Here is a 23,019-nt window from a genome sequence, read left to right on the forward strand (position 1 = left end):
GCGGCGGGGGTGGAGGTGGTGGGATGAATTGGGAGATTGGGATTGACATGTATACACTAATATGTATAAAATAGATAGCTAATAAGAACCTACTGTATAAAAAAATAAAATAAAATTCAAAAAAATGTGTTCTTTGAGCAGTTTAAAGTGTTACATAGTATTGAGATGAAGTCATCAATCTGCTTAATACTTTAACTGTTTATATTTGGGTAACTGAATAAAAGTGTATGGTTATTGAAAAAATTAATACTTCAGTAACACTGTTACTGAAAGAAGGGCTTTTTAAATAGCCATTACTGAGACTTCAGTAAATTGTTTTCTGCCTTAGTTGTTTTTTCTTTTGTGAGTGTATATGGATTTTAGAATTGTCCTGGCCTTTGTGTTTTAGGAAATAGGTTTTTTACTGGAAAAGGATGGGGCAAGATGTTTTATTATTCTGTTATGCCTGCTGTATTAGTATTTTTTTAAGACTTAGCAATTCTATATCATGACGGGGATATATATAACTATCATTTCTACAAAATACAGTGAATGTAACATTTCCAAAGACCTTAAGCTCCCGCTAAAAAGGAGGAAAAAGCGGACTCAGATTTTAAGCAGATGTCCCAGAGTAGAAAAGTTCCGTAGAGCTCAGCTTTGAGATTCAGAACAAAGTTAACAGAGAGTAGTTTTTCACTAGAATAATTTAAAATAAGGGCAAAAGAGAGATGTCTTTTTTTCTTGATGTCCTTTCCCTCCAAATGAAGTGAGTAAGATATAGAAAATGGACTATAGCTCACTGGTAGAATTCAAAGTTGGTCAGCAGTTTTGCCAATTTCCCTGAATTTCTAAAAAGAGAAATAAGGAGCCTTTTCTTCGTGTTTGGGTGAAGTTAATTTGGACCAGTTCCAGCTTGCCTGGGTGGCAGTGTGCAGTGGGAACACAGGCTGCTTTTGGATACACCGGGCTTTTTTAAGCCAAACCTATGTTCACCCTAGTAATTAGGGCAGGCTTGGTCCGTGCAGCATTGAAAGCAGTCTTGGTAAACGACGGCTCAGGCTTCTAAAGGCCTGTTTGGTTCCCCGCCTTTGCCTCCAACATCAATTCCCGAGGGAGTAGAGACTCGCTTTAACCCGTGAGTGAGGCTGTGTGTGCTCCTTGGGAAGTCAACTTTTTAACTCGTAAACAGAGCACTGGAAAGATAGCTCTTGTGTCAGGTCGGAGGTGCTGCATTTGAGTCGTGCGGGCAGGGCCATCATGAATGGTAGGTGTGTTGGCTGCCTGACTCGGGGACAGGTGGGGCTGAAGTCCTGACCCAGCTCCTTGCCGAGCCGGCGAGAACCTTCCTCTGACTCACACAAAGGTGCTGTGACCCTTTGCCTAGAAGCTCACCAGAGAAATCGCTCCTCCCTTCTCTGTGCTCGGATGCTTTCTGTTGCGCGTAATGTGGAGAATGTGAAGCATCTTTGTCTCCATGGTTCTCGAACATTTTCACTATTGTCCTCTGGGGCTGGGGGAGTCGGGGTGATGTCGCCAGAGAGAGTGCAGGAATGGGTGGAGGAGGGGACAGGGAGGAAGGAGAGCTGAGGATTGATTTGAGTCCTGTTTCCCCTCTGGGTAGGTTCTGATCCACTGTTGCCACTTGTTGAAATTATTCGGCGCTTAGGGTTTTCTGAGCCTCACCTCTTCCTACCGGTCTCTCTTCCTTTGGCCTCTAGTAACCTTCCCTTTCCACACCATGTAATTGGAACATATATTGCTGTAATTGCTAGTTAACTTTTTTTTTACTTTTATTTTGAAATAATTATAGGTTCACAGGAAATTTCCCCTAGTGGTTACATTTTATGTATCTATAGTGCAATATCAAAACCAGGAGACTGACATTGGTACAATGTATGTGTGGGATTCTGAGACTTACTATCACCTGTGTAGTTTTGTGTAACCAGCCCTGCTTATCAAGATACAGAACTGCCCCGTCACCACAGAGATCCCCCTCCCCTCTTTAGTCACACTCACCCTCTTTCCTCTACCAGCCCTAATCCCTAGCAGCCACTAATTTTGTTTTCCACCCCTATGATTTTTTCACTTCAAGAATATTATATAAATGGAATCATATAGTATGTGACCTTTGAGATCCATCTAAGTTGTGTGCTTTAGTAGTTCATTCCTTTTCACTGCTGAATAGTATTCCATGGTACAGAGGTACCACCATTGAACCATTTGTTTATTGAAGTACATCTGGATTGTTTCTAGTTTGTGGCCATTGTGAATAAAGCTGCTGTGAACATTCCTGCACAGGTTTTTGTGTGGACATAAATTTTCATTTCTCTGGGATAAATGCCCAGGAGTGAGGTTGCTGGGTTGTATGTTAAGCGTATGCTGAATTTTTTTAAGAAACTGAAAAACGATTTTCTAGAGTGGTTGTCCCATTTTACATCTGCACCAGCAGTGTATTAGAGATCACATATCTCTGCATTTGGTGTCGTCACTGCTTTTTGTTTTCGCCGTTTTAATAGACGTGTAGTGATGTCTCATCAAAGTCTTAGTCTGCTTTTCCCTGATGGCCAGTGAACTTGGACATCCTGTTTTTCATCTGCTTACTTGCTGTGTGTGCGCTCTCTGGTGAAACAACTCTTCGTGTCTTTGTCCACTTTCCAACTGGATTGTTTGTTTTTTTAACTATTGAGTTTTGAGCATTCTTTGTATATTCTAAATATGAGTCCTTGGTCAGATATGTGGTTGGCAGATATTTTCTACCAGTTGCTAGCTTGTCTTTTCATTTTCTTAAGAGAGTCTGTTGCAGAGCAAAAGCTTTAATTTTGATGAAGTCCAGTTTATCGATATTTTTCTTTTATGAACCATGCATTTTGTGTCATGTGTAAGGACTGTTCGTCAAGTTGTCGGTCCTGAAGTTTTTCTCCTATGCTATAGTTTTACGTTTTGAGTCAATTTTGTATAAGGTGTGAGGTTTAGGCCAAGGTTTTGTGTTTTTTTTTTCCTTTGCTTATGGACATCCAATTCCTCCAACATCATTTATTGAAAAGGCTACTCTTTATTTAATTGCTTTTGGATCTTCAAAAAAAATCAATTGACCCTACTTATGTGGGACCATCTCTGGGTTTTGTGTTATGTTCCATTGATCTATGTGTCTAGTCCTTCACCAGTACTGCATAGTCTTGCTTACTGTAGCTATGTAATAAATCTGGAAATTGGATTCCTCCCCCTTAATTTTTCTTTTTCACAATTGTTTTAGTTAATCTAGTGCCTTTCCGTATAAATTTTAGAATAGTTATATCTATATCCATAAAAGATTTTTCTGGGATTTTATAGAAATTGTTAGGCCTGTATATCAATTTGGAGGGAATTGATATCATTATTATGTTGACGCTTCCAATCCATGAACATGGTATGTCCCTCCATTTATTAGATCTTTGATTTCTTTCATCAACACATTTCTTTCATCAACACATAGTTTTCAGCATACAAGTCCTGTACATGTTTTGTTAGATTTATACCTAAGGGTTTTATTTTTGTGTGATTATTAATAGTATTGCATTTTAAATTTCAATTTCCATATGTTAATTGCTAGTATATAGAAAGACAGGTGACTTTTGTAGGTTGATTTTTATATGCTACATCCTATATCCTTGCTGAATTAACTTGAATTCTAGGAGTTTCTTTGGTATATTCCTTCGGATTTTCTACATAGACCATCATTTCATCTGTAAATAGGCTTAGTTTTATTTTTTTTCTCTCTAATCCATGTACCTTATATTTCTTTCCTTCACCTTACCCACTGGCTAGAACCATGCTGAATAGCAGTGATAAAAGTGGGCATCCTTGTCTTGTTCTCATTCTTAGAGGGAAACATTCAGTCTTTCACCGTTGATTTTGGTGTTAGCTGTAGAGTTTTTGCCAATGTTCTTTATGAAGTTAGAGAAGTTCTCTATTCCTAGTTTTCTGAGAGTTTTTATTATTAGTGGGTGTTAATTTTTTACATCCACATATCTGTCTCCCTAGCCAGATTCTGAGTGTCCAGAGCTCGGACATTGCTTCATAAGCATTTTGTTTTCCCACAGTGCCTATCTCAGGGCTTTGCCCCAGGGAAGCATTAAACAAGTTTGTGGATCAGAAGACTGGCCATGGTCACCAGTGGCAGATGGGCATGGACCCTGAGGAGGGAGCTCACAGGAACATCTCTAACCAGGCAGTCCGGGTCCCTGGGTCTGGAGAGGAGACTGTAGCTAGTTTCTGGTCACCATTACCACTCACCTTGGTGGTTCAAGGCAGGTGCTACAGCAGAGGCAGGCAGCACGGACTCATCTCCTTTGCCCTGGTTTGGGGGAAACCATCGAGCTGCACACTGTCAATGGGGGACTGGACGTTATGTGACTTACACTCCAACAAGGCTGTTCTTTGTTTTAAAAAAAGGAAGTGCCAGCTGGGCAGTGATGTCCTGCCGTTCTCTGTGCTAGGGGACAGGGTACTGCTGTCCATCGTTCCAGGTCCCCCGGCCACTCGGAGCCACGGCCAAGGCCTTTCCAGGTGGGGAGGGGCCCTTCTGCTCTGGTTCATCCAGTACTGATCCTACCAGGGAGTGTTCAGGGGTCCAGTCAGAGGAGCTCAGAAACTTCCTTAGATGCTGTGTTGCTAACTTTGAAGTACTAACCTGAGAAAGATGGACGAGACCCACTTCCTTCCTGCCCAGGGAGGCAGTTTTCACCACGACAGTATTTTCCACAATTTGGCCACTTTCCCTAATACTGTTCTGGTTGAGGCTGTTTCTCTGTCCCCTTGACCCTGTCAGTGAGGTAAGGAAAAGGCAGAAAATCCTAACCTTATTTTTAACAGTGAGGAAATAAGCAAATCAATGAAAAATAGTTTCTCATCATCACAAATCTAGAACGTGATCCCCCAGCTCCTGTTTTCAATGGGCGGGCCGCTTGACTTGTGTCCGTTTCGGTCTCTTCCCGTCTGGTGACTGCCTGTGTGTTTATGTTCCCCACTCCTTTTAAGTCGGGATGAACAGTGTATCCTCTTGGTGTTGAGGAGCTGCCAGATTTCAGTGATGATTACAGTTGTAGTTGTCTTAAAACACTGTCTCTTTCACTGACGTGGTTCACGCTTCATTTTCAAACGTCACTTTGCTGAGTCTGTTGCCGCTTCTTCCCCATTCAATTTTCTGCCTTCCGGGACCTTTTCAAATGAGTGACAGCAAAGGGCAGGCCTGCGATGTGATCTGTGTGTCCATCTGTTTAACACAGTTACATTCCTGGGAGCAAGACATTCATGCCAGGACAAAACAACCAAGAGACAAATCCTGGTTGCAGCTTGTGAGTTTCCTGCTGTATGACGATTAATGCCCACATCGAGGTTCTCTGTTGTGATTTAGCCTTTGCAGCACAATGAAATCCTTTGATTTCTTTCCTAGGGCTCAAGGGTTCTGGTTGATGCACGAGACAAGCTTGGTATTCCTTGGCAGTATTCTGAAAATGAGAAGCACGGGATGTTCCTCATGGCCTTTGAGAACAAAGCAGGGCTGCCCGTGGAGCCTGCCACCTTTCAGCTGTACGTACCTGCTCTGAGCGCGCTCTGGAGAGATTCTGGCATCAGGGAAGCTTTCAGCCGGAGGAGCGAGTTTCAGCTGGTGAGTGAGCCCTCTGTCTGGACTACACGACTATGTTCTTGACCTTTGGTAGAATTTCCTTTAAAAACTGTAAAAGCACAGGCAAGCTGTAAATTGCTCTAAACCCTGATATTTAAGAACAGAAACACATAACAGAGGCTAATTAAGCTATCTAAATGGTTTGAGAGGAACAAAATTAACTAACTCAGGCTAGATAAATGTTTCTGTCCAAGGAATTTGAAGGATTCTTAAAATAGTCAAGATTGGTGTAACTCAAGGAGCTCACATTTTCTAGATCTCGTTCATAGTAGGAAATTAATGCGTACTTAAGAGAACTTTCCAGCTGTGAAGTATGGGTCCTGCCTGGCAAATCATGAGTGTTTTCAGATCTATGCCTGGGAAGCTAATCTGAACCCTTCCAAGTTGTTCCTTAGGATTCTTTCCTTTTATTTTAAGGTCTGAAAGTTTCACAAAGCCTCGTCATCTTTGTCACTTAGCTTCATTTAGGATATGAGTTTTTAAACAGAAAATTTGGGGTGTTTAGCCTATTTGCATTCTGGTTTTTTCCTAAGTATCCTTCAACATTAACTGCATATAAAGATGAGTATCGTATTTCTCCTATAACTAGAATAGATGTGCCCGGCTGATGTAAATGCACCCCCCGGGGGGTGTCCAGAAATCGCACTGACCTTCACATCCCTTTGCCCCTGAGAAACAGGTTCCCAAGTTCTAAGTCACCGGTCCCTTACCTTTCTTTATGGTGTTGCCATACTGTGTATTTATTTTTTAAAAAAGAGTCTTGAGTTTTCCCTATTTTCAAACTTTACGTAAATGGTTTCATCCTGTATGTATTCTTCCGTGACTTGCATTTTTCACCCAGTATTTTGAAATTTATTCATGCAGTGCATGTGGCTTTGGTCCTTTCATGTTCGCTGCTGTCAGCCGTCCTATTGTGTGGACGTACTCGGATGCATCCGTTCTCTCGTGCGTATCCTTTGGAATCGTTTTCCGTGTTTTGCTATTACAAACAAATCTGCTGCGCTCTCTCCCGTGCGCCCCCAGATGCACGTGTTCAGGGGTCTCCAGGACATATACCAAGGAGGGGAATTGGCCAGTTGTAGGGCACATATGCCTCCAAACAGACAAGATATGTCAGGTTACTTTCCAAAGTGATTATACCCGTTGTGCTTCTGCCAGCAGCGCAAAGCTCCTGTTGCTCTCGTCCTTGCCGGTCTTTGGTGTTATGAGACTTTAAAATTTTTTGAGAATCTCCTTTTAGCTGAAGGAGCCAAGGTATACTATATTTTTATAGTATCTCCTTAGGGTTTAATTGACGTTTCCCAGACTTCTTGGCTGTATGTGTTTCCTCTTCTGGGAAATGCCTATTCATGTCTTCTGCCAGTTTTTTACTAATGAGTTATGTGTATTTTTCCCATTTATTTGCGGGGTTCTGCACAGTCTGCCTGATAATCCTCTCAGTTCAGCTTCCATGTACTCTTCACCTGATCTCCCCTGATGCTCACGTCTTACACAATCGTAGCACACTCGTCAAAAGCGGGAAACTGACGTTGGTGCGGTCCTGTTAATTAACCTGTAGACCTCATTCAGGTTTAACCGCTTTTCCTCTAAAAGCCCTTCTTACAAGGCAGGATTGGGCTCGGGACCCCACCCTGCATTGAGTCCTTGTTTCTCCCGAGTCTGCTGTCAGTGACAGCACCAGTCAGTCATTTTGTAGAATGTCCCTGTTTGGGTTTGTCTGGTGTTTTCTCATCATTAGAATGAGATGATGCGTTCGTTGGTGAGAAAACCACGGAAGTGATGGGTCTGCTCAGAGCATCCTGTCAGGGGTACGTGCTCTCGATATGTCCGGTTCCTGGCGATGTGAGCCTTGGTTGCTCGGTTAACAGGGTGTTTGCCAGCTTTCTCCACTATAAAGTTACTCCTGTTCTCTGTAACATATCTATTTGGGGGAGATACTTTGCAACTATGCAAATATCCTGTTTCTCTTCAAGCTTTTGCCCACTAATTTTACTGTCCATCGGTGGATCTGAAGGATGACATTTTTATAACTCTTTCATTTTCACATTCCTTCTCAAGTTAAGTTTAAAAATTAAAGTGAAAGAGTCAGATGAACTAGAAGACAGAGTTGCCATAGAAAGGAAATTTTAATCTTCTAAAGGGCAGGAACATCAGAAACAGCGGGGGAATACACAATATCTAAGTGTGAAATTGGGGTTTAAGTCTTCCCTTCCCCCTCCGCCCCAATAAACTCACATGGTCTGGGGAAGAAGATTCTAGTCTCTGCAGAGCTTGGATGGAAATTGCTGTTATCAATTGAGAATTTACCAAAGAAGGAAATATAAACATCCTGAGCTGAATATTTGCAAGTAGTGTTCAACAGCGTGGTGGGATGGTTTTGTCAGACTGTTGCGTTCGCCGTCCTCGACTGGGTGCAGTGTTTTGGAGCAGGAAGGGCCCTCCTGGCTGGTACATGGAGCCCTTGTTCTCGCTACAGATGGGGAAATAAACCCAAAAGGTCATGGCTTCCCAAGGCCCTATCTTTTTTTTTTTTTTTTTTTTTAAACCCGTGGCATGCAGGAATCTTTGTTCCCTGACCAGGCATTGAACCTGTGCCCTCTACAGTGGAATCGCAGAGTCTTAACCACCGGACCACCAGAGACGTCCCCAGGGCCCTGTCTTCTTAGCAATCACTATGAGGAACTCGGGCCTAAAAGGCCAGTCTGCTTATTTCTTTCTATAGTCACTTATTAGTTAAGCGTTTATGGGGCGCCTACTGTGTGCGAGGCACTGTGCAATATGCTGGGGACGTGGCAGGAAATAAGACCAAAAATGAGCCTGTCTCCAGAGACCCTTTGCTCTGGGCCTGAACCTGGCGAGTGATCGGGGGAGGTTGGCTCCAGGTGGGTCTGTCATCCCACCGTTTTGATCTTATGCTTCAAACAGCCCGACTTTGTGAGGGTGTGGTTACCCGACAAGTGTTTGCATGTCGTGTGCTTTTGAACTGCGATGACCGAAAGCAAATATGAAGCTGCTGATTTTGTTTATTGGAGGGTAGGTATGTGAGTGTCTGTTATTCTGATGTTTTGTACTTTTCTGTATTTTTATTTAAAAAAATTATAGAGCATCTTGTTAAGTCGATGGACAGTAGGCCCTTAATAGTCTTTATGTCAAGATAGACGGTTGCAACCTAAGCGTCTTAGCACGGTGTGGTCAGTTTTCTCTCGGATCCTTTGCTTAGCGTCAGAAACCTTCCCAGGGTGATGTTTCAGCAACTAGTTTTGTTACCTTCCTTCCCTCCCCAGGTGACGGAACTCTTAGAGCCTTTGACAGTCTCTCAGTGGAGACCCAGCCGCCGTGAGACCTGCTGTCAGCCAGGTGTTAGACGCTGCCTGTTTCCTCTCCTCCCTTGGTTTTCCTTGCCATTCCAGGCAGAGGCGGAAACAAAAAGGGGAAGAAGAAAGGCAGTGTCTGGTGACTGCCTTGTGAGGGCCTTTCCTCCTCAGAGGGGACTCTCCCTGTCCCGAAAAGGAGAAACCTTGCCCTTCTCACAAGTCACCTGTTCCTGCATATTCACTGATGTCAACTGCCATTTAGACACAGGATTCGATAACACTTCTCTGGCTTCATAAAAAAGAACGGAAGATAACCTTGCTCTGTTAGACCTCATCTTTTAAAACACATTTGAGGAAGGCATAGCAGAACACTAAAAGAGAAGTTTTTGTCATAAGCATAAGTCACGTAAATATCGTCTGCTTTACATGCCCTTTCTCCAGTAAGAGAATTTCGAACTTGTTAAACACATCTGGCAAATTATCATTAACTAATGTGCTTATGGTACAGCACATGGATAGTATGTCCATGATCTGCTTTCTGTTACATACAGCTTTTAATCTGGGGTCTAGTTCTGGAATGGTGCAGCAGGTGGACCCGTGGTCTTTTGTGTGTGTGTAACTCCTGCACCGATGGTGACTCTGGGAGTTTATACACCGTGGTCCTCTTGCTGGGCGCTGTGGTGGGTGCTCTTTCCGTGAGCCTTTTCTGTGCGCTGGGCACTCTGCCGAGGTCAAGTGCAGTTTCCTCAAAAAGCTGGTAAGACAGATATCCAGGCAAACAATTGGAATAAAGCGTGCTAAGAAGTATAGCTGAGGAATATCCAGCTGCATTAGGCATAAAGGGAAAAGGTAGGCAATCCCACCTGTCAGGAGGAGCGGGGAGATGTATTTGGAGGAGATCTTCTCAAGATTAGGTGGGAACGAACCGGGGGCACGGTTGGGAGTGAGGCGGCGGGGGAGCCTCGCCAGGGAGCTGCAGAGCTCCGCGCAGCGCGAGCAGCGGTGCTGCCCCACGCGAGGCCGCGCCGGCCGGTCGGCAGGCTTTGGTGTGCCGGGAGCAGCTCTCCCACTCAAACTGCCTTAACGATAAGGGACTCGGTTGGCTAAGTGCGGGGCTGGGGGTGAGGCCGGAGCTTTACGTCTGGTTTGCGCTGCTTCTCCGTGCTTTTCGTGCCTCTGCCCCTCCCCTGTGCCAGGTCAGTTCTGGCCTGGCTGCCCCTGAGCAAGGCCTTGGCGGTGCCCGCCACCTCCCGGAGCAGAGGGGTCCCGTGCAGGGAGACGCTGTCCAGGGCTGCTGAGGCCTGGGTGAGTCTCCACCCCTCGCCCTCCTGCCGCGGGCATGTGGTCTGCAGGCGGCACAGCGGGGGTGGGGGGTTGACCACGCGGGCCATGCCGAGCAGCTGGGAGTCACCTGTAAGCAGAGGGGCCAGTGAGGTGTGTAAAGAGAGAGGAGCGGACCCGACTGCCAGTGCTTCCAGAAACCACTGTCGGTAGCACGTACGATGGGCTGAAGGGGGGCAGACTGGAGGCAAAGGCCGTGGGGGGCTCCGGTAGAAGTCCGGTTAAGGGACTGTGAACTTGAACCTGAGCAGGAGGGGTTCCCTTAGCCTCAGGCCTTAGTCTTAGGATTTACCGCTCCCGGTTCTTTGTACAACTCTTTGCTTGTTATCTCGTTAATCATCTCTTCATCATCGCCGTGTCCTCCAAACATGCCGTGTGGGCAGGGAAAATCAGTAGGTACGGAGCTGCCGGGATAAACGGAACCAGTTTTTGCTTTTCACGACTGTACTCTTGAAATCGCAGCCCAGCAGCTGCATTTAACAACTTACTGTTCCTGTGGGTTCAGTGTGTCTTTTCTTAGAGGACTGGACAGTTATAGGGGAGTTTGGTACCTCTGCTCGAGTCCTCACCTAACTTCCTCTTGTCCGATTATGAGCCTGGCATTTGCTTGTTCAGAAGTTTGGGGGACTTTCCACAGATGAACGTTCAGCACACATGGAGAGTACAGTTTGTTCTCGGATGCTTTTTGCTTCACACTTGGATATTTTAAAAAGTTCACTGTATTGTGAATCGTTTTTTACTTCCTTCCGGTTCCTATTTCAAAGTGGCAGGGCCTTCTGCTTTCTTGAAAATGTCTTCATCCTCTTGGCTTTGGAAGATGGAGCTGGAGACTCAGTTCAGAGGAGGGAGTTTATGTTGATGGCACAGTGTTTCTTGATTTCTGGAAGTCAAGTGATTCTGCTAATTACAGAGGTTTCTTTTTTCTGTGGTGTTTAGAAGAATTGAGTCTTTGTAACATACCAGAGATGGCTAAATTGCTAGAAAAGGCTCACTCTAAGGCTGAATTTTAGATGTAGAGGAGAGATCCACCACGGTTGTGTGTGTGTGTATGCTGCTGCGTTAGAACCAATTGGGTGTGAGGTTTTAAGAGGAAAATTACCCTGTGGCGAAGTGAGTAACGTGCTAACTATAAGAAGAATCACCGGAATTACCCGCCTAGTTCCTAACATAAAATCCATGTGTTGTGCTCAATTTTTGTAACGTCTGGGGCTTCGGAATTACTCCGTGTTTATTGCATCAGCTCACGGAGGCATGGTCCACATTGTCAGCACGGCCTGTGGTCTTTGCCCACCCCTCACCCGATGGATGTGCTTTTTAAGGGCTGGAGAACCATGGTTTACAAGTTCTCAAGCTTGGAATGCTTCTTTGGTGAAGCTCTGGGATACAGTAGTGCCCAGAATTCTCCTTCGCATTCCTGAAACAAACATCAGCTGCTGTGTGGTGGTTACATCTTTTTAGAAAAAAAAAAGAATGAACCAGTCACTTTTCAGAAAGGCCTGACACCCCAGGTTAATGTTCCTTTGGAAACTTGCCTGTGCTTTTGATAGTATTATTTTAATTGGGTTTCAAAATTCTTTCCCTGAGCTTTCTTAGTAAGGAAGTTTTTGAGGCGCTAGAGGGCGGGGCTAAATGGAAGATGAGGTGATTTGCAGCCACAGTAACTTTTTGTAACTTTCTTTGAGTCCACATGAAACAAAGTGACATATAGTGAACAGGCAATTTGCGGCATTTTCTGTGCCCAGTCCCCTGTCCTTCTAGGACAGGAATCTACTCTATAATGGCTTGGTGGTTAGTTTCAGCAACTCGAGGAACAGTGTCATGGTAGCTGTTTGACTAGGAATAAGTCCTGAAGTAGCAGCATGTTTGGCGAGTGACAGGTGACACCCGTGGGCTATTTGGGGGTAGCAGTGCTGTGAGAGTCTAGAGGTCTCTCTGCCAGTCTTGAGTGTTTCCCAGGTCCACCCCTTGTTCGTTGTAATCCTTTTGCTTCTTCCTCTTTTCTCTGCTATTAAGATATCCTATCTCTTGATTTTTTTAAATACCGTAATCCACGGTTTAGACAAGGGAACCCCCAGAAAGTGTGATAGGGACGGTGCCTTCAGCCCCAGATTTTCCTGTGGTACAGTCCAGAACATTTCAAAGAGTCTTTCTACTTCGAAACACCAGTGGTCCCCTGCTGTTTGTGGCAGGTGGCAAGATTGCTGGGTGTCTGTACTCTTACGGTGAAGCTGGGTTTCATGTGATGGGAAACCCCAAACAGCAGTGACTCTTCCTTTTCCCTGTCACATGAAAGAAGGGGTAGCCGGGTGGGTCTCTGTCCAGACCCTTCCCCGTGTCCTACTCCGTGGCCCCTGTCCTCAGACTTGGCCCCCAGCCTGCGTCCCAGCCAGACAGGAGGGGGCGGAGGGGGCGGAGGGGGCGGAAGGAGAGTCCGCGCTCTGCCTTTTAGGGCGGCTTCATGCAGGTGCGGTCCAGCGCGCCCGCCCTCGCCCCCGCCCTCGCCCCCGCCGGCTGGAACTTGGTCCTGCAGCCTCTGCCAGAGCCCTTTTTGGACCTTTTGCCTCTGAGATGACGGGGGATGGGGGCGGTGATGGGGGGCTGCTGGTACTTAGTGTGGACCCCAGGGAAGGCGGGGTCAGGCGTGCTATTCTCGCAGCGTTACATTCGGGCTAACTGCGAAATCTCGCAACTGTGCTTACGGTCTTGTGTGTCTTTTTTACCTTCATGGAATTCATTCATTCAGCAAATATTTGTGGAGCAGCCACCCCGTGTCAGGCACTCTTATAAATCCTGGGAAACAGTAGCGAACCAACAAACAAAAAAATCCCGGCCCACGTGGAGCTGACTTTCTGACAAGAGGAGAGAGACAGTAAATAAATTAGTAATAGACGTGTGTGTGCACGGGCATGTGCATTATGTGTATTAGTGTGTGCACGCATGCACGAGCATACATGTTGTGTGATTGGAGAAAAGTGAAGCGGGGAACTGGGTCGAGAGTGTGGAGAGGAGCCTCGGTGGAGAAACAGGGTCCTGGTCACGGCGAGTTTCCGAAGCCATCCTTGGGCCTCCCCACCTTTTGTTTTCCCTTCCATCATGGTGGCCGAGCTGGGAATGTGGCCACAGGGCCAGGCTGCATGTCCTACTCTCCCTGGTTGGGTGCAGCCGTGGAACCAAGGTCTGAGACTGGCCCTCCAAATGACCGGACAGTCCGTCCTGGCCTCTCTCCTCCTTCCCGCAAGCCGTCCAGCGTCGAGAACGTGGGCAGTGGGCAGGCAGCGCAAACCGAAGAGGAAGCAACACACACCATGTGGTGAGGCCCCCCAGCCCACGTTTGTTGAAGCCTCCATGTTTTTGGCTCGTTGCCCTAACTGACGGAGCTCCCCTGAGTGGCATTTGAAAACTCCCTGAAGGAGACGGGAAGGCAGGCCCTGGGGGAAGAGGGAAGCGTGTTCTAGCCCAGAAGAGTAGCAAGTGCAAAGGCCCTGGGGTGGGGGCAGGTGTTGGGTCCCAGAGCAAGCAGATGGGGGGAGGGATCTGCAGAGCAGAGGGGCTTATGGAGGCCTTGTGAGGGGCCACTGGAAGGACTTCGGCTTTGGGCAGAGGAGTGATACGGTTTGATTTACGTTTTACTCGGATCACTTTGGCAGCTGAATGGATAAAAGAAACAGAGAGGCCCTTTGGAGGCTTTTGCCATAATCTAGGTGGCAGGTGACGGTGGCTGAACTGAGTGTGATGGTGCTGGGGGCGATGAGGAGTGGTTGGGTCTGAGTATCTGAGACCTGGAGAGGAGTGTGTAGGTTATCTAGTGTCACTGCCCGTCCAGCTTAGGGATTCTGTCGGCATCAGGCCTGATGGTCGATATTGAGCCTGGTATTTTATCTTTCAAATTTTGGACACTGGTGGAGAGTCCATTTCTCTTCTTTGTGGTGGCCCCCAGACTGCTCCACGTGTCTGGACCAGCACCCAGAGCGCAAAGCACGTGCAGCCACACCCGTGCCCATCCAAACGTGTCTGGCACCTTATTCTCGAGGTCCGTGTTCTCCGCCAGGACACACATTTCAGACTGTATGACCCAGTCTTTCTGCGAAGGTCAATTGACCTTCATTTCCTCAGGTCTTACCATTAGGAATGCCAAGAGGAAAGATCTTGAGCTGAGGAAGGCAAAGTTAAAGCAGCTTAGACACCCCCACACCCCCCCCAGGTAGTGTCAGCCCCAGTGTGTGCTGGGTGGTGATGAGTTGTGTTCTGAAGTCTCCAGGTAGTATTTGGTTAGGGTTTAATTAGTGAAAACTGAAGCCAGCAAATGGTACCAGTTTACCCTCCTACCAGCTGTACCTTCTTGAATGGTGTATGAGAGAATTTTCCTCCAATCCCTCAGTCATACTAGTTTTATTCTTCTTCTTAAATTTTTACCAGCCTGATAAGTGAAAATTCCCATGATTTTTAGTTCTTTTCATGTGTTTATTAGCCATTTATATTTATTCTTTTGTGCATTGCTGTTGATACCCTTTGCTTCTTTTTGTCCGTTGGGAATAAGCACCACTAGGTGCTCATTTTTTCTAACACATTTTGTTTTTAACTTTTTATTTTGAAATAATTATAGATTCGCGGGAAGTCTAAAAGACAGTACAAAGAGGTCCCTCACATCCTTCACCCAGTTTCCCCTAATGGTCAAGTTACATCTTAGGTGACTACAGTCTGATAAGAAAACCGTGAACCGGACATCGGTACCCTGTGCGTGTGTGGTTCTCCGTCATGTTATCACATGGGATTGGTGTAACCACCACCTTGATCAAGATGAGAACTGCCCCGTCCCCACAGAGATGGCCCTCCTGCTGACCCTTTCTAGTCACCCTGCCCTCCTCCCTCCCCCATCCCTCACCCCGGCAACCACTTATTTGTTCTCCATCTCTAACAGTCTGTCATTTGGGGAATATTGTGCAAATGGAATCAGATAGACTGTGACCTTTCGAGGCTGACGTTTGTCACTCATAATGCCGTGGAGATAGATACACCCAGGTTGTTGCAGTATCGATAGAGTATCTTTTCTGAGCCATATTCCATGGTGTGGAGGTGCCACAGTTTTTTATCTAATTATAGTCCGATACACAGACATACACACATATGTGTACACATACAGCTAGATATACATACATATATCTGAAGAATGCATCATTTTTTTCTGACGTCAGAAATGTCAGAAGTTAGTGAATTTCTAGAGAAAATGGAATTATCGGCAATTACTTTCTTACTTTGGGTTTGATACGGTGTATGTGTGTGTGAGTTTTTAAGCTTTCAAACTAAATTAACTTTGCTAGTGTGGTCCATAGGGGAAGATCTCAGTCTTCCTAATAAAACTTACTGTTAAGGTCAGAGGGACTTGAGAAACCCTCTAACCAAAGCCTATTTGATACTGAGACAGTCTGTGGCCTGGGAGTTGAAGAAATGTGCCTGAAGTGGCAAAGCTGATGAGTGGCCCAGCCAGGGCACAGGAACCTTGACTAGCTCTTGCTGGAGGCATGTTCAGGCCTTGGACCCAGCTCTGCAGAGGGCGGCACTCTTAGTTTGCCTCTGGGGTGGCTCTTGCCTGAGGACACAGAAGCAGGAAGCGGAGGTATTTGCTATTCTTGGATCATGTGCTGGTGAGAAACTTATGTGTTCCTGCTTGTGATGCTGGCCTTTCCCCTCCATTTCATTCATCACAAAGGGTATTATATACTTACAGACCTCAAAAAAGCTATTCCTTTAAAAAAACAATGAAGTGTTACGCATTTGAACATAGCTCTTTGTGAAAAATGTTGCTGTAAACCTTTACCTCTGGAGGGTTTGTAAGCCAGTGACATAATGGCCCAGGCTGGAAATGTGATATATAGTGAATCAATAATGGAATATGCTGCATGATAACAAGGCCAGAAACCCCAAAGAAAAAGAATAATGGATTTGACTAAGTAAACATTTTTAACTGTTGTATGGGAAAAGTCAGCATAAAGAAAGTTAAAAGGCAGATGACAAATTAGAGAAAAAATCCGCAACATAAAACAAAGGTGTTTTCTATATGTTAAGAGAGGGTATAAAACAGCTGCAGCCTGCATGAGAGAGCTCTTGTAAGTGTATAAAAGAAGACTGAGTGAAAGAAGTAGGATTACCAGCCTTGCTACTAACTATGGAAATGCAAATTAAAGCAGTAATGTCTTTGTCGGTTAGGTTGGTGGTGATTAATAATGTCCTGGGCTGATTGGGGTCATAGGAACTAGGTCCTGCGTACACATAGGTGGCGGGAGTATAATGTGATTCAGTTTCTCAGTTTGTGTCAAAACATAAAGTGCCATATCGTCTGGAGGTAGTTCAACTTCCAAGGAATTTATCCTAAAGCCATAATTGTAAGATTTCCGGCTTCTAATTACAGTGGACTAGTTATCTAGAGACTTCTGCTGAAAATAATTTAAAATGCTAGATAAAATGTTAAAAATAACTTTATGAAAGCAGCTAAGCGCTGACAAGATTATAAAGTATGACCAGGCCAAACCCTAAGAGAGAGTTGAACCTCGAGAGATAAGCAGACCCCGAGCAGCGGTTTTTTCCTGAGAGAGCTGGTGATCTAAACCATGAACCTGAGCTATGATGTTTGACAGACTTTTCAGGGACTCAGAAAGAGGTAGAAATTTAAGATCATCAAAGTTGAGGAATTGGTAGGAGACTCTTCCATAATAAGCTGGGACCTCAGAGGGTGAGGATGAGGCAAAAGTAAACCCACAGAAGGGGGAGAGAAGAGAGCTTTGCTTGGCTGCTGAGCCAGGGCAGGGAGGAGGGAAGAGGCAAAAGAAAACCCACCTGTAGACTGGCTCCTCAGGGGACTTGCCACCCAGAGTTACAAGAGCAGTCCAAGAACCCCAGTGCTCTGAATTTAGGTTGAAGTGACACCAAACAGGTAGTGTGCCCAAGTAGCAAATGGAAACCCTCTCTGGAAAAGACACTCGAGTCCTAAACCTCGGAGATTTCCCACAAATGATATTTTTGAGGACAGAGGGCATCACAGAGATAGCCAAAGTCACAAGGAGACAGGGCACAATGCCTAGAATCAGAGGAAAGAACAGACAGCAGAAATGGACCCACAGTCTTCAGGTATTAGACTTACCAGACACAGATTTTAAAACAACCCTACTTTATACCCATGTAAAGTTGTACATATAAAGTATGTGTATAAACAACTATTCTTTCTAAATATATAACCTTATATGTGTATAAAGAAATAAAAGTTAGAAAATATCTTCAGGAAAAACTGGAAGCTAAATAAAAGTGCTGTAACATATTTTGAAAGAACAAACCAGAACTTCTAGAACTGAAAAATACAAAAACCAAAGGGAAAAACCTGGTAGTTTGTACCCCATAAAAGAGAGTATTAATAAAGTAGAAGAAATATTGGAAGAGAAAGTATCAAGAATGTAGAACAGAGAGACGAAAACAGAGAAAAGATGAAAGATACGTTGAGAGGTATCAAGGATGAAGTGAGAGGGTCTAATATACATTTATGCAGGACTTACAGAAAGAAAACCAGGGCAGGGGCAGTACTGGAACAGGTAACGGCTGACAGAGTGTGTCAAATCACAGGGTCAAGAATCCCAGTGAATCCCAAGCAAGATTAGTAATTTAAAAAGGCTATAACTAGATAAATCATAACGAAACTGTGGAAAACCAAAGACAAAGGAAAATCTTAAAAGTAGCTACAGAGGGCTTCCCTGGTGGCACAGTGGTTGAGAGTCCGCCTGCCGATGCAGGGGACATGGGTTCGTGCCCCGTTCCGGGAAGATCCCACATGCCACAGAGCGGCTAGGCCCGTGAGCCGTGGCCGCTGAGACTGCACGTCCAGAGCCTGTGCTCCGCAACGGGAGAGGCCACAACAGTGAGAGGCCCGCGTACTGCAAAAAAAAAAAAAAAAAAAAAAAAGTAGCTACAGATAAAGGTAGAGATGAACTCTCAGTGAGTGACGGTATGACAGCTTTCTTCCCCAAAGCTGCAACAGAAGCTAGAAAGAGTAAACGATACTTTTAGGTCGTGCCTGTGAGAGAATGTAACTCCTAATCTAGAATTCTGTAAAATTGAGGGCACAAAAGGGACATCTTCAAACAAAGTTGATCATCAGCAAATCCTCCCTAAATGAATCATAGGGGCTACACAGGAAGCAAGAGGAAAGGGATTCCAGGTGGAGGGTTTGAAACATAAGAAAGAATGGAGACTAATTTGCCTGGTATTTTTTCTTTTGTTGGTCATGCTTTTGGTGTCAGATCCAAGATCCGGAAGGTTTACCCCTGTGTTTCCTTCTTATATTTAGGTTGTTCGACTACATTGTGGTTGTCTATCCATTCTGGGTGAATGTTTGTATATAGAGTGAGGTAGGGGTCCAAGTCTCCTTCTCTTGCACATGGACATCCGCTGTTCCAGCACCATTTGTCGAACATCTGTTCTTTCCCCATCAAGTGGTCTTGGCACCCTTGACGAAAATCAATTGGTCATACATGTCTGGGTTCATTTCTGGATTCTCAGTTCTATTCCATTGGTCTACGTATCTGTCCTTATGCCAGTAACACACTATTTTGATTACTGTAGTTTTGTCGTAAGTTTTGAAATCCGGAAGTGTGAGTCCTTCAGCTTTGTTTTATTTTTCTCATTGTGGTTTTGGTTTGCATTCCCCTGAGGATGAATGATGTCACACCACTTTGGAAGAAGAATAAAGTGGGGGAGGGACTTGCTCTTCATGGAGGTCAGCAAACTACTGCCTGGAGGTGAACTTTCCTTTGGCTTATTTTTGTTTGAACCCCTAGTTTAAAAAAAAATTTTTTTTTTACATTTGAAGAAGAATATGCAGTAAGATGACTGTATCTGGTGCCCATAACCTAAGACATTTACCATCTGGATCTTTACAGAAGAATTTTGCTATCCCCTTCTGTAATTAGATACTGAGATTTATTTTTTAAAACAATTTAATAACCAATATAGTGGAGGTATTGGAACAGAATAAGGTAAGCAAATTGGTGGAACCACACAGAGAACAATGAAAATGGATCCCTATACACACCCAATTTCAAATGGCTTAGAGACCTAAATATGAAAAGCAAAACTGTGTATCTTTTAGGAGGTGATATAGAAGAATCTTCATGATCTTGGGGGTGGGGAAGAGTCGAAGTCATTAAAACTGCAAATGCAGAAGGAATAGATTAATACTTTGACTACCATCAAATTAAGAACTTCTGTTCATCCAGAGAACACGTTCACCATCTATAACCTACAAAGGAAATGTGTCCAGAATGTTTAAAGAACCTCCACAAACCTGCAAGAAATAGGCAATTCAATAGAAAAATGGATTCAAGACTTGAAAGGTATTTCTGAGAAGAGGAAATGATATTATACGCTCACCAGATTTCAGAAACTAAGACATTTGACAGTTCCAAGAGTTGACAAGGATGTGGAGTAACAGGAACTCTCATATTGAATACATCCTGGTGCTGGGGTGGGGGGTGTAGATTGGGACCCCCAATTTAGAAAACAGATTGGTATTGTTCACTAAAGCGTAAGATGTGTATTCCTTGTGGCTGAATAGTCCCACTCCTAGGAACACATAAAGGCAGGTATGCAGATGTTCATAGCAGCATTATTTATAATTGGAAACAATCCAAATGTCCCTCAAGAGTAAGATGGTAAATACACTGTTTTTTATTCCTGAGTACTGCAGAGAACGTGGGCAAAGGACAGCTCCCCTCAACAGACCTGTGACATTGAACTAAAGAAGGCAGACACAGAAGAATACCCATTGCGCGCGTGCACTTTCATTCCATGAAACGTACATACGCACAGCGTGATTACCTTAAAAATGCAGCCACAGTGCTGAGGAACACATGCTATGGGATAAAACTGCAAGGGAGAAATGACAGGTCAAGAAATAGTATCCCCAACATCAGCATAGAAGTCAGAGAGCGTATCATGAGGTCATTTCTGGGGTGCTGGTCATGGTCCCCTCCTGACCCGGGTGGGTTGCTGTTTTATCAGTTCGAGTGTGCATTTTTCTTTTATGCACTTTTCTTATATGATGCCATAATTTATAATAATGATAAGAACTTGAAAGGGAAAATATAATTAGATGAATATGCAGAAATTATTTGTGAACAGTGTTGATTGTATTGCTTATAAAAGCAAAAACAAAAAGGAAATAATCTAAATACTGTCCAGTAGGGGTTGGCTGACTAAATTAGAATACTGACCACGTGACAGAATGCTATACAGCTGTTAGAAAATCTAGAAGAGAACTGTGTGTTGGCATAGAAAGAAGTCCCTGAAAAATCAAGTGGGAAAAGCAGATTAAAAATCAGTTATATATATAGGAGAGTCCTGTCTCTGTTTAGAAAGTGAAAAAAAAGTGTGTGTGTGTGTATGTGTGTGTATATATATATATATATATATATATATGTGTGTGTGTGTGTATACACACGCAAATGCATTGAAAAATCAAGTGGGAAAAGCAGATTAAAAATCAGTTATATATATAGGAGAGTCCTGTCTCTGTTTAGAAAGTGAAAAAAAAGTGTGTGTGTGTGTATGTGTGTGTATATATATATATATATATATATATATGTGTGTGTGTGTATACACACGCAAATGCATAGAAAATCAAAAGCTGGAGAAAACATATCCACTGAACCATCTCAGTTCTTATCTTCCTTTTTTATTTTATATATGTTTAAAATTACAAAAACATGTATTCTTAAAATCACCTAAAAATTTTAATTGTGGTAGAAATATGTATTATTTTTATAATCAGAAAAGGCCATGGAAACATTTTTAAATGAATTATAAAAATTAATGTCTGCAGAAAACAATTTTATAAATCTTATGCATTGTTTTCTGAAAGAAATCTTAGGGTGTAAATAATTCTGGTTAGCTATAATGTACTATTAATCTGAAAGTTTCGAAGGATGGTAGCGTCAACCTCCTTCCCACCTCCTTTTACCAGATTTCAGCAAATTTAGTCCACCTCAGCAAGTGCTCAGCGAGCTGGAGGAATGGGAAGGGCCCCAGCCTCACTCACCACTTCTGCTCCATATTTTTGGAGCTCCAGCTCTGCGATCAAAGAGGGCAGCAGTGCCTTCCTTTTAGGTTGACTCTGAGAGGTGTGGTAGCACCGGGCACCATGCCTGGGGTGCAGTGTTTGTTTAATTATCCAGGTCATAGATGCGGAGTTTCTCCTGTACTCCCTGCAGCCATGGGCTGTAGAAGGAGCACCTCGCCCCTTCCCCTCACCCAGAGCCGGGGTCCAGACGCCTGCAGAGGGCACCTGCCTCATGCAGAGGGTGGAGAAATCCATGCTAGCGGGAATCATCGGTCAGGGTGTGGTGGCGGAAATCAGACCTTAACTTGGGTGGGGTTCTAGTGAAAGATGGAATTCTCAAAGGAAGCTGGGAGGGAGGAGGGTGTTGATGGTCGATAAAATCCATAAGTAGTAATCAGACTTTGAAACACTTAGTTAACTTGTGAAAGAAGCACCTAGAAAAATCAAGGGTTGCTCTATTCTGGCTGCCCTTAAAAAAGCTCTTCTGAGAATTTCTCATTTAAGTCAACTGAAACAGTTGATTTATTAACTGGTTAGGCCTTTTTTCTTTTTTCTAAATTTTGGTAAAATATACCTTTTTCTTTTTCATGTCTCTTGTCACTAAACCTTTCTAGCAGACCAGTGTTAACAGTTGAGCAGGTGTATCCCAGTGAGTCTTGGGAAAGTTCAGGTTAAGGTGCTGCAGCTTAGTCTGTGTGTGTGAGCATTTCCTCCAAGGGATTGATGCCCTGTGGATGTGACTGCAGCTGTGGCTTACCACTCAATACAGAGGTGAGAAGATAGGAAGCGTTCCTCATCTTCTGAAACTGGAAGGCATCTTTGCTAGGATCACCAGGAACCCCTGAAAAGTTTTTATTAATATTCTCTGCTTGTAATTAGTTTCAAGGTTTAGAAGTACCTCAGAGTTGTTATTTAGGAACCTTTCAGATCTGAGTGGGCAGATTCCACAGCAGTAGTATTTGCCCCACAGTGTCTGTCTGAGTCTGCTCGGGCTACCATAACAAAATACAGCAGGCTTGGTGGTGTAAACAACAAACATTTATTCCTCACAGTCCTGGAGGCTGGGAGTCCAAGACCAAGGTGCCAGCAGATTTGGTTCTTGGTGAGGGCCCTGCTCCTGGCTTGCAAACGGCCGCCTTCTCTGCTCACGTGGCCTCTTCTTTGTGCCCTTGGAGAAGGCGAGCTCTGGTCTCTCTTCCTCTTCTTACAAGCACACTAATTCCATCGTGGGGACTCTACCTTGTGACTTCATCTAAACCCAGTTACTCCCAAAGGCCCCACCTCCCAATATCATCCCTTTGGGGGCTAGGGCTTCAACACAAGAATTTGGAGGTCAGGGGGACAGACATTCAGTTCACAGCCGTGTCCCTTCCCTTGCTCCCTCTTGCTCACTACCTTTCCCAAAGGCAGTTAATTAACCAGCCTCTTTTTCCCTCCACTCACTCCAGTCCTCTGTTTATTTCTATAAGAAGACAAGTTTTATTATGTGTTCAGCTACATTACCAGATCTGTCATCATTTTCTTTTTGTTTGTTTGTTTGTTTTTATTTTTTATTATTTTTTTAACATCTTTATTGGAGTATAACTGCTTTACAATGGTGTGTTAGTTTCTGCTTTACAACA

At 44.3% G+C, this 23,019-nt stretch overlaps 1 protein-coding gene across 2 annotated transcripts in view; it reads left to right on the top strand.

Moving 5' to 3' along the window:
• The window catches only part of GNA12 (G protein subunit alpha 12), a 125,753-nt gene that overhangs the window by 44,812 nt on the left and 57,922 nt on the right, over nt 1-23,019 (top strand). For both annotated transcript variants that reach the window (XR_008619404.1, XM_055090844.1), the window contains exon 2: nt 5,411-5,626. Coding sequence is in view for 1 of the 2 variants with exons in the window: in XM_055090844.1 (XP_054946819.1) it covers nt 5,411-5,626 (216 nt within the window). In the remaining variant the exon portion in view is untranslated. The remainder of the gene's footprint in view (nt 1-5,410; nt 5,627-23,019) is intronic.

Source organism: Physeter macrocephalus, chromosome 14, assembly GCF_002837175.3.
Source record: "Physeter macrocephalus isolate SW-GA chromosome 14, ASM283717v5, whole genome shotgun sequence".
Lineage (NCBI taxonomy): Eukaryota > Metazoa > Chordata > Mammalia > Artiodactyla > Physeteridae > Physeter > Physeter macrocephalus.